The sequence below is a fragment of the Haliotis asinina genome, chromosome 8, assembly GCF_037392515.1.
Source record: "Haliotis asinina isolate JCU_RB_2024 chromosome 8, JCU_Hal_asi_v2, whole genome shotgun sequence".
Classification (NCBI taxonomy): Eukaryota; Metazoa; Mollusca; class Gastropoda; order Lepetellida; family Haliotidae; genus Haliotis; species Haliotis asinina.
In genome coordinates, this window is record NC_090287.1 from 50,633,505 (window position 1) to 50,652,303 (window position 18,799).

An 18,799-nucleotide genomic window follows, 5' to 3' on the forward strand; every position below is an offset into this window, starting at 1 on the left:
AAGACACCACTACCAGTCTACTTGTTGCAGCTACAACATCAAATGATCGTTTATCAATTTGCGAGTTTAGCTCAATCGGCTAGGGTGCTTGTGCCCTGCCCACTGGTGAGAACTGACTGGCCAAACCAACGCATATTCCTTAGACTTCGCCACAGCCCGAACTGAATGAGCTTTCAAACCCTCAGGGGGTATACGACCTTTTGAGGTGTATCCCATACAAATGGCAGATACAAGCCACCTAGATATGGTCTGCTTGTTCGCTGGAAGGCCATCCTTGCCACCACCATAACAGCAGAACAATTGATCATTCTTCCTAATGTTCTTTGTTCGTTTGATATATTAGCCTTAAGGGTCTTACGGACATCTAAGATGTGAGAACGTCGAAGAGAGGTACCGGGCGGCAAAGGCTGCATGAAAGCAGGGAGCTCAATAGGCGCTGTTACATGAAAGGTGCTACCTGTCTTAGGACGGTAAGTATCCGGCAGAAAAGGGATCAAGACTCCCCCTGTCGACACACCAGCGCGCATAACAGGCCCATCTATCCTCATATTGAACGTTTGTCGAATCCCTCCGCGAAGCCAGAATTGTGTCTGAAACTGGTGCAGGAATTCTTCTCGCATGGAGGTGATTCCGGACAGCGGCCAGGCCACCCACTGAATCCTGGGATTCGGGTGCGGCGCTCCGTTCTGGGATAGCAAGTCTGGTCGAAAGGGTAATAGTACAGGAGGCCGAGGAAGAAACCTGAGAATTACCGGAAACCAGCTTTGTGCCGACCAAAGCGGTGCCAGAAGCACAAGTAGCCGAGCTGGTTGTGAGGTCAGCTGCGTGAGGACTCGTGAGATCAGAGGAACTAGTGGGAACGCACACAGCACTCTGTCTGTCCAATCGAGCAGAAAGGCGTCGTTGGCTATCGCTCTCGGATCCGGTATCCTTGAGCAAAACACAGGAATCTGATTCGTCGCCCCAGAGGCAAACAGATCTACCTGGAACGACCCGAACAGCTGGGAAATGATCCCGAATATCCCCCGATGTAGCATCCTCTCTTGTGGGGCTTCGCCCTCTTGCTCCGCTTGTGCTGAAGTGGAGCAGTCCACTTAGCACCCTCCTTCGCCGGCGCCGAAGGGTAAGCCGAAGCAAGAGTGGGAGGCCATTGGCGAGACAAGGAGGGTTGCTCCAACAAGGGCTTAGAGTCCTTGAAGGTGCTAACTGTCTCCGCGGCCTCCTGCACAACCTGCAGTGCCCCAGGGAAAAGGGAAAATCCCAACCTGTAGGGCAGTGCCAGGAGTGCCTGCTGGGTAGCTGGTGAGTACCAGGTTACAGACAACCATAGCCGGTGCAACCCCATGTCAGCCCCATCATCTGGCTGGCACAGCACCTAATGCTATCCCGCACCAGATGAGAGTGCACGTCTGTAAGCTGCCGGCCCAACACTGCCGACGGAGAGTTGTCGGCAGTGCTCCCTTGATCCAACAGCTGCCCCTGCCAAGCAGAGAGGTAGGCTGAGTGGACCACAACTCGCAGCTGCTGGGCCGCACACCTATATGACTCCTTGAAGGAGCAATAAGCGGACCTCAGTGACAGAGGATCCGTGGAGAAGGGTGGCAGCTGCCGGCCCTGACTAGCCGAAGCCAAGGACGAGGAGGAGGACCCCCCCCCCCAGGGTGACCATGGCGTACACACACTCGTCCACCACCGGCGGTTCGAACAGTGAATCCTCATCTAACTGATACTGGTGGCTGATCTCCGGAGGATCGAAGCGCGACCGAGTACCCGAGAGGAGGGGATTCACTATCTCCCCGACCAGCGATGGGAGCATGCGTAACCTTGCCTCAGCGACCTTAGTTGGCGCGAACGCCTCCCCGGGAAGCCAGAACTCCAAGGGGCCGGGTTCAGAAACAGGAATCGGAACTTGTGGCAGGACCTTGGCAATTTTCTACCAAACCTGCCTCATCGACGAACCAAACAAGTACGGGACCTCAGTCTCGCACTTCTCCCCAATCCCTCCTCCTCCATGTCCATCTCTTCACGCTCCTCAGACAGGGAACTCTCGCCAAAAAACGAACCCGCCGAAGGCGTTACCAAAACTGAACACGAAGGAACAGAGGGACTGACAAGGGCCAAGACACTTGGTTCGCCCCTGCCAGAGCCCAAACTAGGTCATCTGGGCACCTGTTACTCAACAGCCCAGTGTGCCGATGCCCCCAGCGGCTGGGCAGCACTAGGCTGCCTGCCATGAGGGAGGAGCGTTCTCCGAGCCTAAGCCCGGGCCACGGTCTCCCTCAAAGGAACCACCATGTCTGCCCAATGAAGACATTTGCTGCTGGAACAAAGCGTTAATAGATTCAACAGATATTAACGGTGTTTGTGAAGCAGGGGGTGGTGCAGGGGATACAGTGGCAGGCGAAGGGGAAGGGTCCCTAGCAACACTGGCCTTCTTGGCTGACCCCTCCTAGGAGGAAGCTGCACTCTTTTTCTTGTGTGAGCACTTAGGAGGATCCTGTACCCAAATATCCCCCCACCAGTCTTAAGCCGGTTGGAGTAAAACAAAAAGTCTGCATGGCGGGACTTTCTAGTTTGGGGAGTAAATCCCACACAAACGTCACATGTCTGGTCATCATGGTGACACTGCTAATCTTCCACCTTAAAGGAGCATAGTAGAGCAAGTAGTTCTGGCACTTTTGTCAGTGTAATGCCTGATGCCAGTACTCTGTACCCATCGCTGACAGATATATAGTTAGTGTTGAACATTTCGATTGACTTGTCTGTCTAAGATTACATAGGTATTCCACCACTTGAGGATAAGTTGCTTTCATTGCTGTAAAGCCTTTCTGCTGTGGGTAAAGCTAAAATCTCTACCACTTGTCATCATAACAGGTACGAGTTGATCTGCATAGAGAAAAAGTAACTGCTTTTGCCACTGTGGTGAAGCATCCTCTTCACGTAAGTCTTGATACAATCCACACATGAAGCAGGATGGATTCCTGTGCAGTTGCTTGGTGTGCAGATGAATGAGCAGGTTCCACGACAATGGTAGTTTTAGGGTTGGAATGCCTGATAATCTTGAGTACTTGAGGTAGTATAACTGTATGCGTTTAGTCCTTCCCAAGATAAGTCAGTGCATCTGTTGCACTGCACCTTATATACATGCTAGCAGGCCTTTCCCACTAAGCACAAAGCACACTGCCTCCCTTGGAATGGAACCTTCCAACATGTGCAACCAGTCGTTTCATAAGCGACACCAAACAAACCAGCGGCAGCCATAACCCACATGTCTCCACAAACACCCATAAGAAAATCCATTCAATATTGATAGAATTGAGACTTCATACCCTCATGTTATTAAGCTTTACTAATGCTTTAATGTAAAAACAAAATATCATAAATAGTCCCCGATACACTGCTTTCATCTCCAGCTGATTGATGTGATGATGTTGTTCCTGTATTGACCAGTTTGCTGCATCTATTCTGTTTCCGAGGTGTGCTCCCCAACCTTGTAGCAATGAATCTACGTTGAGTTGTGTGTTGCAGACAGCAGACATTAGACTTGTGAATCCACCATAACAGCACTATACTGTTCAGGTGAACATCCAGGAACCGCTGAAACTGAAGTCATCTGTGGCTTGTTGTCGCCAAGATGCTCCAATTACCGGTAACTGATTACTCATGAAGACAGTCATATAGGTGAGGTAACACCAAACAAGTACACGCTTCATCTATAATGAAGATATTGTTACCAGAGTGTCAGTCATATGCAGTGAAGATGCATCATTCTTCCTCTTCATATCACCAACAATCTATGTTGAGATCAAACTGTCAAGTCTGTTGATAGCAGACTGACTGCATTGGGCAGAAACTGTCTGCCACCTGTTACAGCAAGCCCCCAGATAAACAATGTTTAATCTGCTGTTAGAAGAATACCTATATGACCAGTGAAGACAATGGAACCATGATGTACACTGATATCTGGACTGTAAATGAGGTCTTTCCACATTGGAAGGATTGACTTCCTGGCACGTGAACTGTGTAGCTATGTGGACTGTTCAAGTATCGATCATGGAATCTTCACCTTCCACAACAACCAAGCCATTGACTCTAAGGATGTTCTCAAATGTGAATGTTTGTACTTATCATTTTTTCCTGTAATGTCATGGGACGAGGATGTAAATCTCACAGGAACAGGGGGTCATAAATGCCATCTGTCACTGTAGGGTTCCACTATGCAGTCCTATCTTCAGCAAACCGACCTTCATCACCTTCATCTCTACTGAAGACTGCTTCATGGTGGCACCTGATATAGACAAAGTTTTAGAGAAAGCTGTGGCTTCATCTGTGACTTCAAGCAACTATGATGAAGCTGCGCTGAATTTGACTCTCATACCTGACTTCAAAAGGTGTTTGTGATACCAGGATGATGAGATGCTTGAAGTTCCTCCTTCTTGTAGCAGTCCATTCTTAGTAGATCTTCAAGGCTCTGACTGGGCACAGGGACAGGTCTTCTGTATTACCTGGTCAAAAGATCATAGATAATACTGGGACGTCTCTCTGGTTGACCTGGTAGTTGATTCTCTTTGTTCTGATGTCCAATCTAAGTCCCAGGAGGACTGCAGTGTGCTCTCCCCAGTAAAATCTGCTCTGGACAAGTCCCCTCTTCTCTTCAGGCAGTGCATAATAAAAGTTTCATACCTCTGGTGATTGAGGCATGTTGCAAACAGACCTATGGGGGTACAGCAGTCTTTTGGGCAGTAGCTTCAGGATGTATAATCCACTCTGTGGGTGATTGTTGGACTGGTCTGGTTAAGGTGTCAGTCAAAACGATCTTTGCCTTGGCAGACCTTCATCCATCGGTTGAGGTTGTCCACTAAGAGATGGAACATCAGTTGATCTTGTTGAACTTTGTAAATTGATGGAGAAGGATACTGTTGAATTGTCTGTGTGAAATTGGTACCTCATCAGGCGCACCCAGTGTGGAACCAGCTCGATGAATTCCAGATGATTTATGTGTACAACCCTTTCATAAGGTGACCATGTTCCTCTCCATTGCAGTGCACTCACCATTCTTGTAGAAATGCAGCCACAAATAGATGAAGGTTGGTTTGTCCGTGCACTAGTGTAGATACAACTTCAGGTGCTGAAGGATGGAAACCTCCTGCAGACTGTTGAAATGAGGTCTCAGGAAGCGGTGTAGTGGTCGTAACTGCAGTCTTCCTCCATCCATGAGTACCTGTGCTGACATGAGGAGACCTTGTAGACACTTCCATGCTTTTACTGGTAGTGGTGCATTAAGACATGCCTGAATGCTTGACCACCAATCTTCTGATGTACCATCATCATCATTTAGGTAGAAGGCACTGTGAAATGCCAGCTGATGTAGATACATATATGTGAAGAGCCAAGCGGGCAAAAATATTCCAGAGATATTCCCCCCAACCCCCCACTGGTAGTGTTATCCATGGTACAGGAATGATAGATAGTTCCTCAAGACCGGATGTATGGGGATGTGCAGGTATGCATCTTGCAGATCGATGTTGGCTAGGTAATCAAATGGCACAGTTGTGGTAAATACAGCATCCTGAACTTCCAGCTACAGTTAGTTGTCTAGGTTGAAATGCTTCATACTGTATAAGAGGCTGAACTTCTCTTTGGAGTTTTCAACACCAGGAAAAGTAGAAGACAGGATCTCCGTGGCATTCTTTGTGAGCAATGAGTTTGTGGCCTCTGTCAACTTGGGATGTCTGAACACCTGCAGGTTGACAGAGAGAGGAGGCATTGCCTTGAACTGAATCACACAGTCATTTTCTTGTAGTCTCCAATTTTGCCAGCAGTAGCCTAGATGTCTACCCATGGTTGACGGTTGTACAGGAATGGAATGGACCAGTTGCTCCTAAGGCCTGAAATTGATGGAGGTGTGACCTCGGCCAGAGTGAGCAATGAAAACCTTGAGATCTTCCACACCAGGATGATGGATACCTCTTGTCCTTGGCTTTCTGTATTCCTGCAAACTTGGACTGGAACTGGTTGCACTGAGAAGTCTGCCAGTTCGTGTTGTTGATAGTCTTCATGGACTTGACCAGCAGTTTGTCCTTAGAGTTCTGGGCCACGTCTTTGAACATTTGTCAAATGCCGCCATCAAATCATGTTGTGCTGCTTGCATAGCAGAGGCTTTGTGTAGACATCCATCCATGCAGATGCTGTAAGAAGAGGCTGGCAACAGAACAAGGTGATGCCAGCTCAGGTAGATTCGAATTGATCCTTCTTTTTTGGTCCTTCCTCTAAGTGATGAGTGCTGACAGAAACATCTGTTCCTGATCAGTCTTCAGAGACTGCATGGTCATGATCATGGCTTCATTGATGGCCTGGGATCTTGCAAGGCCGAAAAATGCCCTCCTAGTAGTCGTGTTGAGTTGAGGCAATTCCTTGTTGTCAACTCTATAAATGCATGTTTTGGAGTTCTTATCACCAGGAACCAGAGAAATGGTTCCTTACTGTAAAGTGGAAAGATCCTTTCACTGAATGACAGGGTATGTAGTCCTTCGAATCTTGTAGCCTTCGTGAAGGCAGTCTTCAGGTTCTCCACAACATGCAATACTGGCTTCATTGGAGGAATCGTCAAAGTGTTGGGGGTCATCATCTTTGATGCAGTACATTTCTGCTTAGTTGGAGTCATGTGTTGGAGAAGATATCAGCAAGTCAACTGCACCCCAGGATACTAACTCAGCGTCAGTATAGATGGTTAGGTCAGGATCTTCACAAGCATTGTGTAGAAGGGTTCGCGAAATCTGTAGTAGTCTTCTGCTGCATTGACTTCACCAGGACTTCTGGTTCAATAACCAGTGGCTGTAAGCAAATTGAAATGTATGCTTGTCTGTGGTCATTAGGCTGTTTGTAAGCAAATGGACTTTGGCAGGAGGCACTGACAATATCAGAGTTCTAGTGGAGCCATGAGGAAGATGACGTTGATAATGGCATTTTGAGAAGGATGATTTTGATGTCCAGCCTATGCTTGTCAACAGTGTTGCATTAACAGAGTAACGAAAATTTATTAATGAAAATTCTGATAAATGTACACAATAAGGAAATATATGAAACTGAATGTGAAACTCTGAAGCTCTGAAGTTGAGTATGATTATGTATTTATAAAGTTTCCTGTGCCTGTCAGGGACAATAACTCTTTTAGAGAGTGCTTAAGAAGACAAGAAAGTATGAAAGAAAGGAAGACCACACAGTGCACCTGTGCTGTGAAGGAGTATGTTCAGGTAAGATGTTTTTCAGCGTTTTGGCAGAACAAAAAACAGATGTTCCATCTCCAGTTAAGTGAGAAGAGAACCACATGGTATGAGTCAGGATAAGGTAAAATATTGTTTGGTTATACATTGTGGACTACTTAAATCAACAAAATTGTTAACTTTCTTTAGCTGCTATAACTGAAAGACCAATGAAACTGAAATCTTCACTGTTTTCTAATATCTAGTTATTTAGGTTTCATCTTTCACAATTAGTACATGAATCTGAAATATACTTAGCAGAAGTCATTATCAGCAGTGTGTCAGAAGATGATACTATCAATGTGTCAGTAGACAAAATCAGCATTGTGTCAATAGATAATACTATCAATGTGTAAGTAAATGATGCATTACTGAAAGACAAGCTGAAGCTTCTACATTGAAACCTTTACAACATACCTTAGCAACTTTACCGCTAGTCTCTTCTACCTTATCTAGTCCATCAATCACCAAGACAACCATCCTTTCTTTTGTCCTTGCCCTCTCAAGTTGCCCCACCAGAACAGTCATCATTTCACGTACATTTTTCACATTCTCACTTTTTTTCTGCTCCTTTTCCGATTTGTCATTTGTATCTGCCTTGTTCTTTAAAACTTTCCCTTTTGAACCTTCAACTCTGCCCTTTGGCCCCTGATCTTCAGATTGACCCTTGTTCTTCCCTGTGTCTTCTCCAGCAGGTGTGTTTTCTTCATTGTCTGTATTCTTTGATTCTGAGGATTCCTGTTTCTTTTCTAGTAGGGCCTCTGTGATTTCTGCTGTTAACCGTTTTAAGATGTTTTTTTTCTCTGTAAATTAATAGGGTCAAATCAAGTGTCTTTTATCATCTCAGTTCATCATTTCTAGGAAGAAGAGGAACTTTTAGGAATTCTATGTCACAGCTCAGGAAGCATTATTACTTGGATGTCTCCACTGTTAGAATTCAGAGCATGGAGCTCTATTGTCCACATTAAGAAGCACTACTACATGGAGCACTGATGCCAAAATTGAGGAAGAATTACAACAGTGAGCTCTATATATATAGTTCTGATGTCCCAAATCAGGAACTGTTATTACTATGGTTTCATGAAGTATTAATATATGGAGCTCAATGGTAGAAATTAGTGGCAACTTACTGCTACTTTCTTTACTGGCGGCAATGAAGTGGTAGGCTATAATGGCTGTTGGATGTGAGTTCTTGGCCTGAGAGACCCAGTTGGCCAGGAGTGATGACTTTCCCTGACCGGCCTCAGCTACTACGACAACCTTCTCACTTACACCTGTCATCAGAAAATGAAACAGACACTAAATGCCAAGTAAATATTCCATTCCCTTTGAACATGATCATGCTCACCCAAAAATACTGTAAATCTGAAGACTTACACAACAAGAATAGAAATTTTTATCCAAACAATGCCATGGGACAGATATCATATCTTTAGAGTGTCTTTGTGAAAATAAGGGTGCCCATACCTCTTGATGATGAAAAAAAAATTAAAACATGACAATAATTGTCATTTCAATTTATTGTTTCATAAATCAGTAAACATAATATAAAGTTGTAAACTTGAGAGATGGATTTCCAAAACCCTGACTGCAAGAATAGTTCAGGTTCATTTCTTCTAGACAAATATGCTAACAAAATGTAAATTTCTCAATAAAACTGACATTTTATATTTATCCTGACTCATACCATAAAGCTTATCTCCTCCCCCTATGCGAATGATAGTGGAACACTTGACACAATCACACTCACCCATGGGTAGCCTCCCTTTATCCCTTGGTGGCCTTATCGGTCACATGACCGACCATGCTTGTCACTCTCTCTGAAATGTCTGACACGTGAATCTGATGAACAGGCACTTCAGTTTTCGTCTCCTTGTTTTAGTTTGTTGGAGATACATTTTTAAAGCTCTGACATGGCATAAAGACAAATCCTGTGTAAGATAGACTGAGGATTGTAGATAATATCAGGATAGAGAATGGTCTGTCTGGTTGATAAGGAAGGGGATATTTAGCAAAATATGCCCATCTCAGTCCCAAATGTATGATATCACCATGTCCAGAGTCAAATCGTATACAACTAAAATCCAGAGCATGTATTTCTGACATCCGAACTGCCAAGACAAGCAGAAGTAGTGTTTCCTGTGTTAATAATTCAAAGGATGTTCATTACAGTTGCTCATAAGTATCACTGGTGAGCTGTTGTAAGACACAATTCAAATTCCAAGCTGTTGCCTTCAACTTTCATTGTTGGTTCTCAAACTTGAATGGGCATAATATAATAGAGCTAGTAATTCTGGCACTTTCACCAGCTTTTCAAGGTGATAGCTATGCTGTGACCAGCCAAGTAAGTTGATAACGTTGAACCTTTAAAGGACATAAATAATCTGCCACCTGAGGATGTGAGGCTTTCCATGCTGTAACGCCTTCCCATTTTGCATATGTTTCAAATCATATCCATCTGTCATTATATAGAGTGCAAGTTGATCTGTGTAGAGCCAAGGTTACAGCCTTTGCCCTTCCAGTGGAATGTCCTCTTTTCTTTAAACAAACTTTGATACGATCCATATGTGAAGTTGGAATGATGATAGATTCCCGTGCGCTTGTTTGGTGTGAGAATGGACAAGAAGATTCCTCCATTCTGGTAGTTTTAGTGATGGATTTCCTGGTTCATCTATGAGTACTGGAAACTGTTCCCTCACTGGCCAACAGTACATGACCAAAGTCAGTAGTAGCATCCTTGTTTGTGTGATATTTCTGATTACTTGATCTAGCAGAACTGGCAGTGGGAATGTATAAGCAGTCAGTCCTTCCAATGAGATGCTTAGACCATCTGTTGCTCATGCAAACAGTTCCAGTATCTGAGATACGAATGTTGGTATCTGTTTGTTGAACCTTGTCAGAAATATGTCTATTTATAGAGATCCGAATGTTTGAAATACTAGCTGAAACACTTTCCACTGAGATTGTTGTAGGGCACTTGATAGAGTGTCTGACATGATATTCTTTGCTCCTGGAATGTGGCATGGCTTTATGTAAATATTCAGATCGTTGAGGATGTTGAACAGTTGAAAGGTGAGCTGTAGCAGACTGTGGGACATTGTTGATCCCTGTTTGTTTATGTAGAACGTAACTGTGGAACTGTCCGTGTGAACCATCAGTAGTTTCTTCCTCAATACGCTCAACCAATATAGTAAGGTGTTGATTACAGCTTCCATCTCCAAATGACTGATGTGAAGAAGTTCCTGACTGGTCCATTTTCCTGTTGCTACACCGGTGTCAAGGTTGGCTCTCCATCATTGTAACGACCCATGCCTGGAGATGCGAGTGCTAAGGGTGCCAGAGGATAATGGGAGACCACCTGTGGGTGAGTGTCATTGTATGTCCTCTTGAAGAAGGGAACGTCAAGGGATTTCAAGCATTCCACTATCATTCACAGAGAGGGAGGAGATAAGCTAAATAGCAGGAGTCAGGATAAGGACAAATCTATATTTTCAGTCCAAACAGGTTTCCTGTTATGTGCACTGGCATTCAAAATGGCCACACCTATGTTAAGTGTAACACTGAGATTGACACCATTACACAGTTTGATGTGGTGCAAAAGATAGGTTTTGAATCATCTGAGCTGGTCAAGTCCATTTCCCACTTAAGGAATCATGGTCTTATGGCATGGAGCTATGCCATGCACTATGATTTATATTTGTTATTTAATCCTGCACTCAACAATATTCCAGCTATATGGCAGTGGTCTGTAAATAATCAAGTCTGGCCCTAAGAATATAGTGATCAACATCTTGAGTACTGACACAATGAGATGTGTCAACGAAGTCAGTGAACTTGACCACCTGATCCAATTAGTCAACTCTTATGACAAGCAAGGGTTCCTAAAGACCAGTACTAACCCAGATCTTCACACGATGACTTTTTATTTTTTCATGTGTCATGTCACAGCATTCATCATTGCTATTTTTCAGTATGAATATTACTGGCAAACAAAGGTAAACTGGACCTGCGCAGTGAACCTGTTTACGAGAAGTAGGCGTGCACGGCAATGAGCAAACTGCTCGGTTTGTGAAATGTAGAACAGATGTAAGCTAGTGCATATGCAGTTCATGACAATGAAATTCTGTGCATAGCTGCACATGCCTTGTTCATAAGAATCTCATGTGGTCACAGACAACCTGGGTCCCCATCACTCACAATGGCCAGTGCCATTTAGCAGCATTCATACATGCTAATACATGTCAATTGTCAGGTCAGTGCTCAATCTATCCGTGTTTGCCAGTAAGTGCTCATCAATTTAAATTGGACCTCACTACATTTTCGTTTGTTATGGTTGCAGCATCAAGGGAAAAAACCCATCAAAACAATAAATGATCATTTCCATAACAACGAATTGTAACATAGGTTGTGTTTTTGAAAGATGTCTGTGACACTTTTAGACTGCTTTGCTTACCGGAGGACAGAACCGTGCTGAGTTCCTGGAAGTAGTGGCCACCACCAATATACAGAGCCTGTCTGGAAGCCATGAAAGCATTATGGTCAGCCAGCTCTTGCAGCCTGTCAGACTCTTCCTCATCCCCATCTCTGGCAAGCAGCGCATTGTTCAGGTGCTCCCAGATAGCTGTGAACATGTGCTCCACTCCCTGCAGGAACATGTGTCATGATACAACCACAGTAATAATTATAGACATTGTGTCAATAGATAATAACGACAATGTATCAATAGACAAAGCCTGCATTTTGTAAGCAGATAATACTGTTAACATGTGAGTAGACAAAACTTGCATTGTGACAGTAGATGATATTATCAATGTGTCAGTGGATAATACTAAAATTGTGTCACTGTTAGTAGATAATACAATCAATCAGTAAACAAAACCAACATTTGGTCAGTATATAATAATATGAACATGTCAGTTGACAAAACAAGCATTGTGTCAGTGCTAAATACTATCAATGTGTCAGTAGACAAAATCAGCATTGTGTCAGTAGATAATACTAGCATTGTGTCAGTAGAAAAAAAACAGCTTTGCATGAGTAGACATAACCTGCATTGTGTCAGTAGACATAATCTGGCATTGTGTCTGTAGATAATATTATAAACATGTCAATAGAGAAAACAAGCAATGTCTCAGTAAATAATACTAACAATGTGTCAGAGGACAAAACCTGCATTGTGTTGGTAGATATTACCACGAATGTGTCAGGAGACTTTGTGTCAGTAAAAGTGGTAACACTGTGTCAGTAGATAACACTGACACTGTATCAGTAGATAATACTAGTATTGTGTCAGTAGTGAGTGAGTTGAGTTATACCACACTCAGCAATATTCCACAGGACTGTAAATAATCGAGTCTAGACCATACAATCCAGTGATCAACAACATGAGCATCGATCTGCGCAATTGGGAACCGATGACATGTGTCCTGTTAGTCGTCTCTTATGACAAGCATAGTTGCCTTTTATGGCAAGCATGGGTTGCTGAAGGCCTATTTTACCCCAGACTTTCACGGGTCCATTGTGTCAGTAGATAATACTAACACTTTGTCAAATATTTGATGAATGTTGGATGTATTTCAGATGGCAATTTCAAAACATTTAACTGAAAAGAAACCAATTGAAAATACAGCTGTACTTACTTCTTTAGGGTTGAGATAGTCCATGTGCACAGCTAAAGTCTGTCAACACCAATGAACATGACACAGAAATAAGTATTAGACAACAATGTAGTCAACCTACTGATCATGTCTATCATCAGATGGTTTATAATAAACCTTTACTTCATGTCTAAATATCCAAAGAAGGGTTTCCACAATGAAATAACTTATGAAGAAAGTCCAGTGTTTAAAAGAAAACATTATTACTTGTTAAATCTATGTGCAGTAATCTCATTTAGGTCAGGGTAGAAAGTCTCACACATAGGTACAATTCACTTTACATCCAGGACCATTCTGCATTGAATTTTCTGTATCAGCATATTCATCTAAATATTCAAATTGTCTTCAACAGTGGTCGTAGCTCCCTGAGTTATCACACTTATATTGTACGATTTGCCATATTACATGCATTCTGCATTCAGCTGTCTTAAATAACATTATATTATCATTCTTTCATAGGCAACATAGCTAATACTATGTCCATTGCTAAGTCAATGATGCCATTAATTTATACTATGTTCATTACACTGTCCTCAATGAAGTGTATCACAGTTTATACCATGTCCACAACATTGTCCCTGGTGATGTGTAACACAGTTTATACCATGTCCACTACATTGTCCCTGGTGATATGTGACACAGTTTATACCATGTTCATTACATTGCTCCTGGTGAAGTGTAACATACTTTATACCATATCCACTACATTGTCCCAGTGAGTGGCTAAGCGCTCTTCTATTATTTTCAATGTAACCCCCTTACAGGTGATATAATATTTTCAATGTACACTGCTGGGAATTCCGAACTCTTCTGGTGCCTCATTGTAGGGCTTCTTTGCCTCAAATACCATTGAATCACGCATGAAGCACGGAAATTACTGATGTTTTGCGATTAAAAATCGATGGAAGGGAGATAACTCTAAATCTGTTTACCTTGTGTTGCCTGCAAAATGGCAATTCGCCTCACATTCAACAGAAGTGTTTCAAACAGTTCAAAATTAAAATTCAGGTGTTCGGTAAGATAAATACATTGTTCACTGGTCCCTCAGGGCTTGAGGAACATGGTCCCCTCGTGACCAGTGAACAACTTATACTATAACATTGCCAGTACATAGGTCCTGGTGATGTGTAACACAGTTTATACAATGTCTGTTACCTTGTCTCTGGTCTCATATACCCTTTCCCGCAGCGATGCTAGTCTTCTTGAAGCCTCATCCCCCTCACTTTTGAACCTCTTGGCTCCTTTCTCATCACCTGAATTTTCCAGCACTGATGCCCTCTCTTCATCATACCTCTAAAAGTAAATGTGAGTACTTGTAGTTGCAGACTGAAAATCTACCATAATATAATGTTCTCTCACGTTCATGACAATTCAACATGTTCAGTGCAATGGGTACAGTATAAATGTGATCAAATTAATAATGTGTAACTTTGCTAATTCATACCCCTTTTATAGAACTGACTCCAAGTATGTTGACATTGACACTTGTGACTCGCCACCTCAGAATATTAAATGGACAGACCCTGATTGATACTATCACTCCCTACCTTGTCTCTGAAACAGATACATGCTGGGAGATCTCCTGGACTGTTGAGATGTCCATGAATGAACTCTAGCTCTGTCACACTCCTATCTCGGAAGTTGTTCAGCCATGGATAGCGGCCCACTGCATTGTCAATATTCCTTTGGATGTTGTCATTGTCAGCTCCATGCCAACCATAACGCTTAAACAAAAAGAATAATATCATTAAATTTTGTGTTTATTGTCAAGGAATTCAAACACAATCAGGTATTGTTAAAGTATGACACTACCTTCCTAAGTTCTGAGATAATTCTCTGATATTCAGTTGTACAGTTTTACACAATTACAGATGTTCAAATCATTATCTTTCCAAGTTGTGGAGATTGTTTGGTTAGATCACTGACTTTGTGTACTGGCAATCCAGTATGAATCCCACATGGGACTCAACCTGACAAAAGTACTTGAGTTTTACTTTCCTGATAAAGTGTAATCTCAAACATAACAATAACATATCTCATTTCTATTCAAAGAAGCTAAGAGTCTGGTGTTTTAGACCTTTTTCCTGTTCATTAGATACACAGAGTTTAAGATTTTATGAAAACTAAACTCATGATAAAGGACCAAAATAATGCATACCTATTTTTATTTCTGCCCCTGAACATGTTCACAATGCTGACCAAGAAAAAGATTTGTATTAAACAAAAACAAAATAGTCTGATAAAATAATCATCAAAGTAAAAAAAAATTAATACAAACTTTCGAACTAATAATTCATTTCATATGTGTTACAACAATAAAGGGAAACAAACCCAATCTTTTAGTCTCCAGCCAGTGCCATACTTATTAGGACCACCTAATCACCAGGTGCAAATTTGCGTCAGCCAGACAACAAATTGGGTTTCAGACCAGCAAAGGAATGCCTCATTAAAAACCAGGGAATCACCTTGAATTGTCATATTTTATCAGGATCTGCTTATAAAAGCCTTGCACCCAATTCATATATCATATGTACAGCACTTTTGTATGTCGTATTATTTTCACAGCAATGAAGTTGACTAAAGGTGTTGATATTGACAGATATATTCCTCACAAAAGGTAATTGTCTGATATTATACTTAAAATATTGGTGTGGTTGTAATCATAATATTTATATTATTATCATATTGTTTGAATAATGGGAAATAGTTCCGCCCGTACCTCCCTCTGTTTACATAGTAAATCTGCTCCTTTCCCGGTGTAATATATTCAAACACTGAAATAAGTCCATTGATATATATTGCATCCTGGCCAAAATTAAAATGCTCACCTGTCCATAAAAGCCAACAAAAAGATCACATCGATCCAATTCCCTGAGGCAGATGCTGACAGTCTGGGCGTCCTCAGCCGCTTCCGACGTGATTCCCCATCTCATGTCCACAGCCACAAATTGAATTCCCCGCGAGTTGCACAGGTGGTGAATCTGGGGAAAGTATTTCCTCGTTAGCTCCTCGCGTTCCTCCTCCATTCCTCCAAAAGGGGAGGAGAAAAATATCCGGCATGTTCGAGGGTCTTTCAGTTTTGATGTTGCCATCACGGCATCGGCGAAGAGCTAAGGATGATAGATTTATTAGTAAAGGTCCTGTCACTCGTCGGTTGTCATCCAAAACAGGATGTAAACAATAAATCGGCGTTTGTAAAAAGCGGATTATGAAAAAGTCGAACAACGATATTTATCATATATCGCGCGAAGAAATCAGATGTATGGTAGCTTAAGCCCTCACACAAACAAACAAACAAATAAATTACAAATGAATGTTGTTTAACAGAATTCTACTGATGTAAAATGTAACTGAGATATGGAGAAAATATTTCGTGACATCTCTGAATGTGTTTAAGCAGGGATAATCTACAACATATCTACATATCTACAACACAATTTCTGTACAGTTTCCCTGGTTTAAGATATCAATAAAACAATTACAATCATAGCGTACGTAACTGTATTAGATAATATTTAAGATGCAAGCAGGGTTCAGGCCGAGATATGCTACTGCAGACAATATATCCCCCACCCCCAGGCTGTATGTTCCAAAGGGGAGATTCTTCCGTGCCTTTATAGCTTTTAGAAAGGCTTTCGACTATAATGACAGAGTCAAACCTCTATACAAGTCAGGTTGCCTTGGTTAACTATACAATCTTCTTGATAATATTCAGTCCTCTCTCTGATTGGAAGGGGTGCCAATCAAATCGCCCCAGCGACAAAACACCTTAGCAACTTTGGTCAAAATGTCCCAGATTTGGGAGGTCAAATCGCCCCAGGTTTGGTCAAGTTTCCCTAAGAGGGTAGTCAAAATGACCCAATTTACTTAACATGATTTAATATAAGCCATAAATGCATAGTTTTTGTCAACTTCCATATGATACCCTTTACATAATATCATGTAGTACTTAATATTTCTGATAAATTTCCAGTCAGTAAACTGATAAGAGTAACAGTAGTATTCAAGTATAAACAAGATTGCAAATCCAAATAGAGAGTTACAAAAATAAATTAAAAGTTTGTATAGTATGTTTATCGTAAATGCTGTATATGCATAGTTGGCTTTTTTCCCCAACAAATGGCATTGTGTATTCTTAACAAGTATAGTAAAATGCATATCTGGAAGTTTTGTTCAACATAATCTTGTCAAAAAGTGTGGCCGTAAAGGTGTAGGTTTTGTAAACAAGTATGGTAAAATGTGTATCAAAACTATCTTGAGGTTTTGTTATTTCTCTTGTCAAATCGTGTGGATAAAAACATACTATTTCACTAAACACAAGGAACAAGTTGTAGTGCCCACAAGAAGTACAGCTGGCCTTCTACTGTGACTCAGAAGGGATACGCCTCACGACCATACTGCTAACCCTGGCAAGTTACAAGCATCACATGTAAGTGTCCAGGTAAGTTTCTTAAGCTTTAACGGCTTAATTGTTTTTTTAGTTAAGTAATCCAATTAACATCAAGAGCCTCTGCTAGTTAATCCCAATTATGATCAGGAGGCTGTCACACCCCAGTTGGCCTTTATAAAACTTTATAAAGAGGCAATATTACTTGATCAGTATATAAACAACTATTGCATTATCGTTTAATTTCAGTTCATCAGATAAAGAGGATGCCAGGGAGGAGTTATTCAAGTCAGCTGCAACTGTTGTGGAGGATGTGGTTACAACCGTAGTGCAGACATATGCTACAACAAATGGAGCAAGAGAGAACATGGATCGGCTAACAAGGAATAAACCAAGGATCCACAGGATTGGGATTTTGAGTTTCTTGTTACAGGTTGCATGCAGAAAAAGAACCCAATTTTTCAATTTATTCGGAAACTGATGGCCTTGCCCTTCATCACTGCTCCATACGTTTGAAGAGCTGACTGACACCGTCACCTCTAGCAAAAAGCTTCGTCAGCTTGTGGGTTACACCAGAGACCGCATAACAGATTATATTGTCTCTGGTTACCCGAGGACCCAATGGGTCTACAAAAGAACCTGTCCCCCTTCAAGTGTGTTCTGCTTCTGACAGACAAGAAGAACAAACAATCACATTGAAGGTAAATATCTTTTAAATAGTTTTTCTTTCAGATATTTAAGTTATGTTTAATTTACAAATATCCAATAAATAACAAAATTAATGTGAGTTAATCATGTTCAGCATGACAACATTTCTTTTAAACTTTCAATTTTTGTTTTCAGGTTGGCACCAGTGCCTAAATGCAAAAGTCAGGGAGCAACAGATGAGACTATACCGACTTATTAAAGCCCTGCATCGGCAGGCATCCCTACTCCCAACCCAGGTCCTCCTGCTGAAGGAGAGCAAAGTGAGAGCAAGACTCTGGGACCGATCAACCACAACCGAGAATTAAGGAGATCTTTGCTCTCTGAACAGAGTTCACGGAAGACCAAATTTAATTTCAGCAGTTGCATTCATGAACCACCCGACCATAAAGGCAAAAGTTAAAAAGTTAAAACTGATTTCGTGTATGAGGAACTTATGTATGAGGGTTATAATATCCCAGCTGACTCGGTAGTTTCATACGTATACCATTCTTGTTATGATTACTCAATGCCATTTGTTGACAAAAAACAAACAAACAAAAAACAAAAAAAAGAGAGAAAAACTATGCATTTACAGCATTTACAATAAACATACTATACAAACCTTTAATTTATTCTTGTAATTCTTTACCAAATAATTTGCCATAAAAGGCGACTATGCTTGTCGTAAGAGGCGACTAACGGGATCGGATGGTCAGGCTCGCTGACTTGGTTGACACATGTCATCGGTTCCCAATTGCACAGATCGGTGCTCATGTTGTTGATCACTGGATTGTCTGGTCCAGACT

At 41.8% G+C, this 18,799-nt stretch overlaps 1 protein-coding gene across 1 annotated transcript in view; it reads right to left on the minus strand.

Annotated features, from left to right (window-relative positions):
- Positions 1–16,082, minus strand: part of LOC137293465 (TPR repeat-containing protein DDB_G0287407-like) — a 59,451-nt gene extending 43,369 nt beyond the window's left edge. The window contains exons 1-7 of the mRNA XM_067824020.1: positions 15,748–16,082; positions 14,467–14,643; positions 14,075–14,212; positions 12,902–12,940; positions 11,716–11,905; positions 8,393–8,536; positions 7,680–8,065 (exon numbers count right to left, since the gene is read on the minus strand). Of these exons, the coding sequence (XP_067680121.1) occupies positions 7,680–8,065; positions 8,393–8,536; positions 11,716–11,905; positions 12,902–12,940; positions 14,075–14,212; positions 14,467–14,643; positions 15,748–16,011 (1,338 nt within the window). The 5' untranslated portion in view covers positions 16,012–16,082. The remainder of the gene's footprint in view (positions 1–7,679; positions 8,066–8,392; positions 8,537–11,715; positions 11,906–12,901; positions 12,941–14,074; positions 14,213–14,466; positions 14,644–15,747) is intronic.
- Between the last annotated feature and the right edge of the window lie 2,717 nt (positions 16,083–18,799).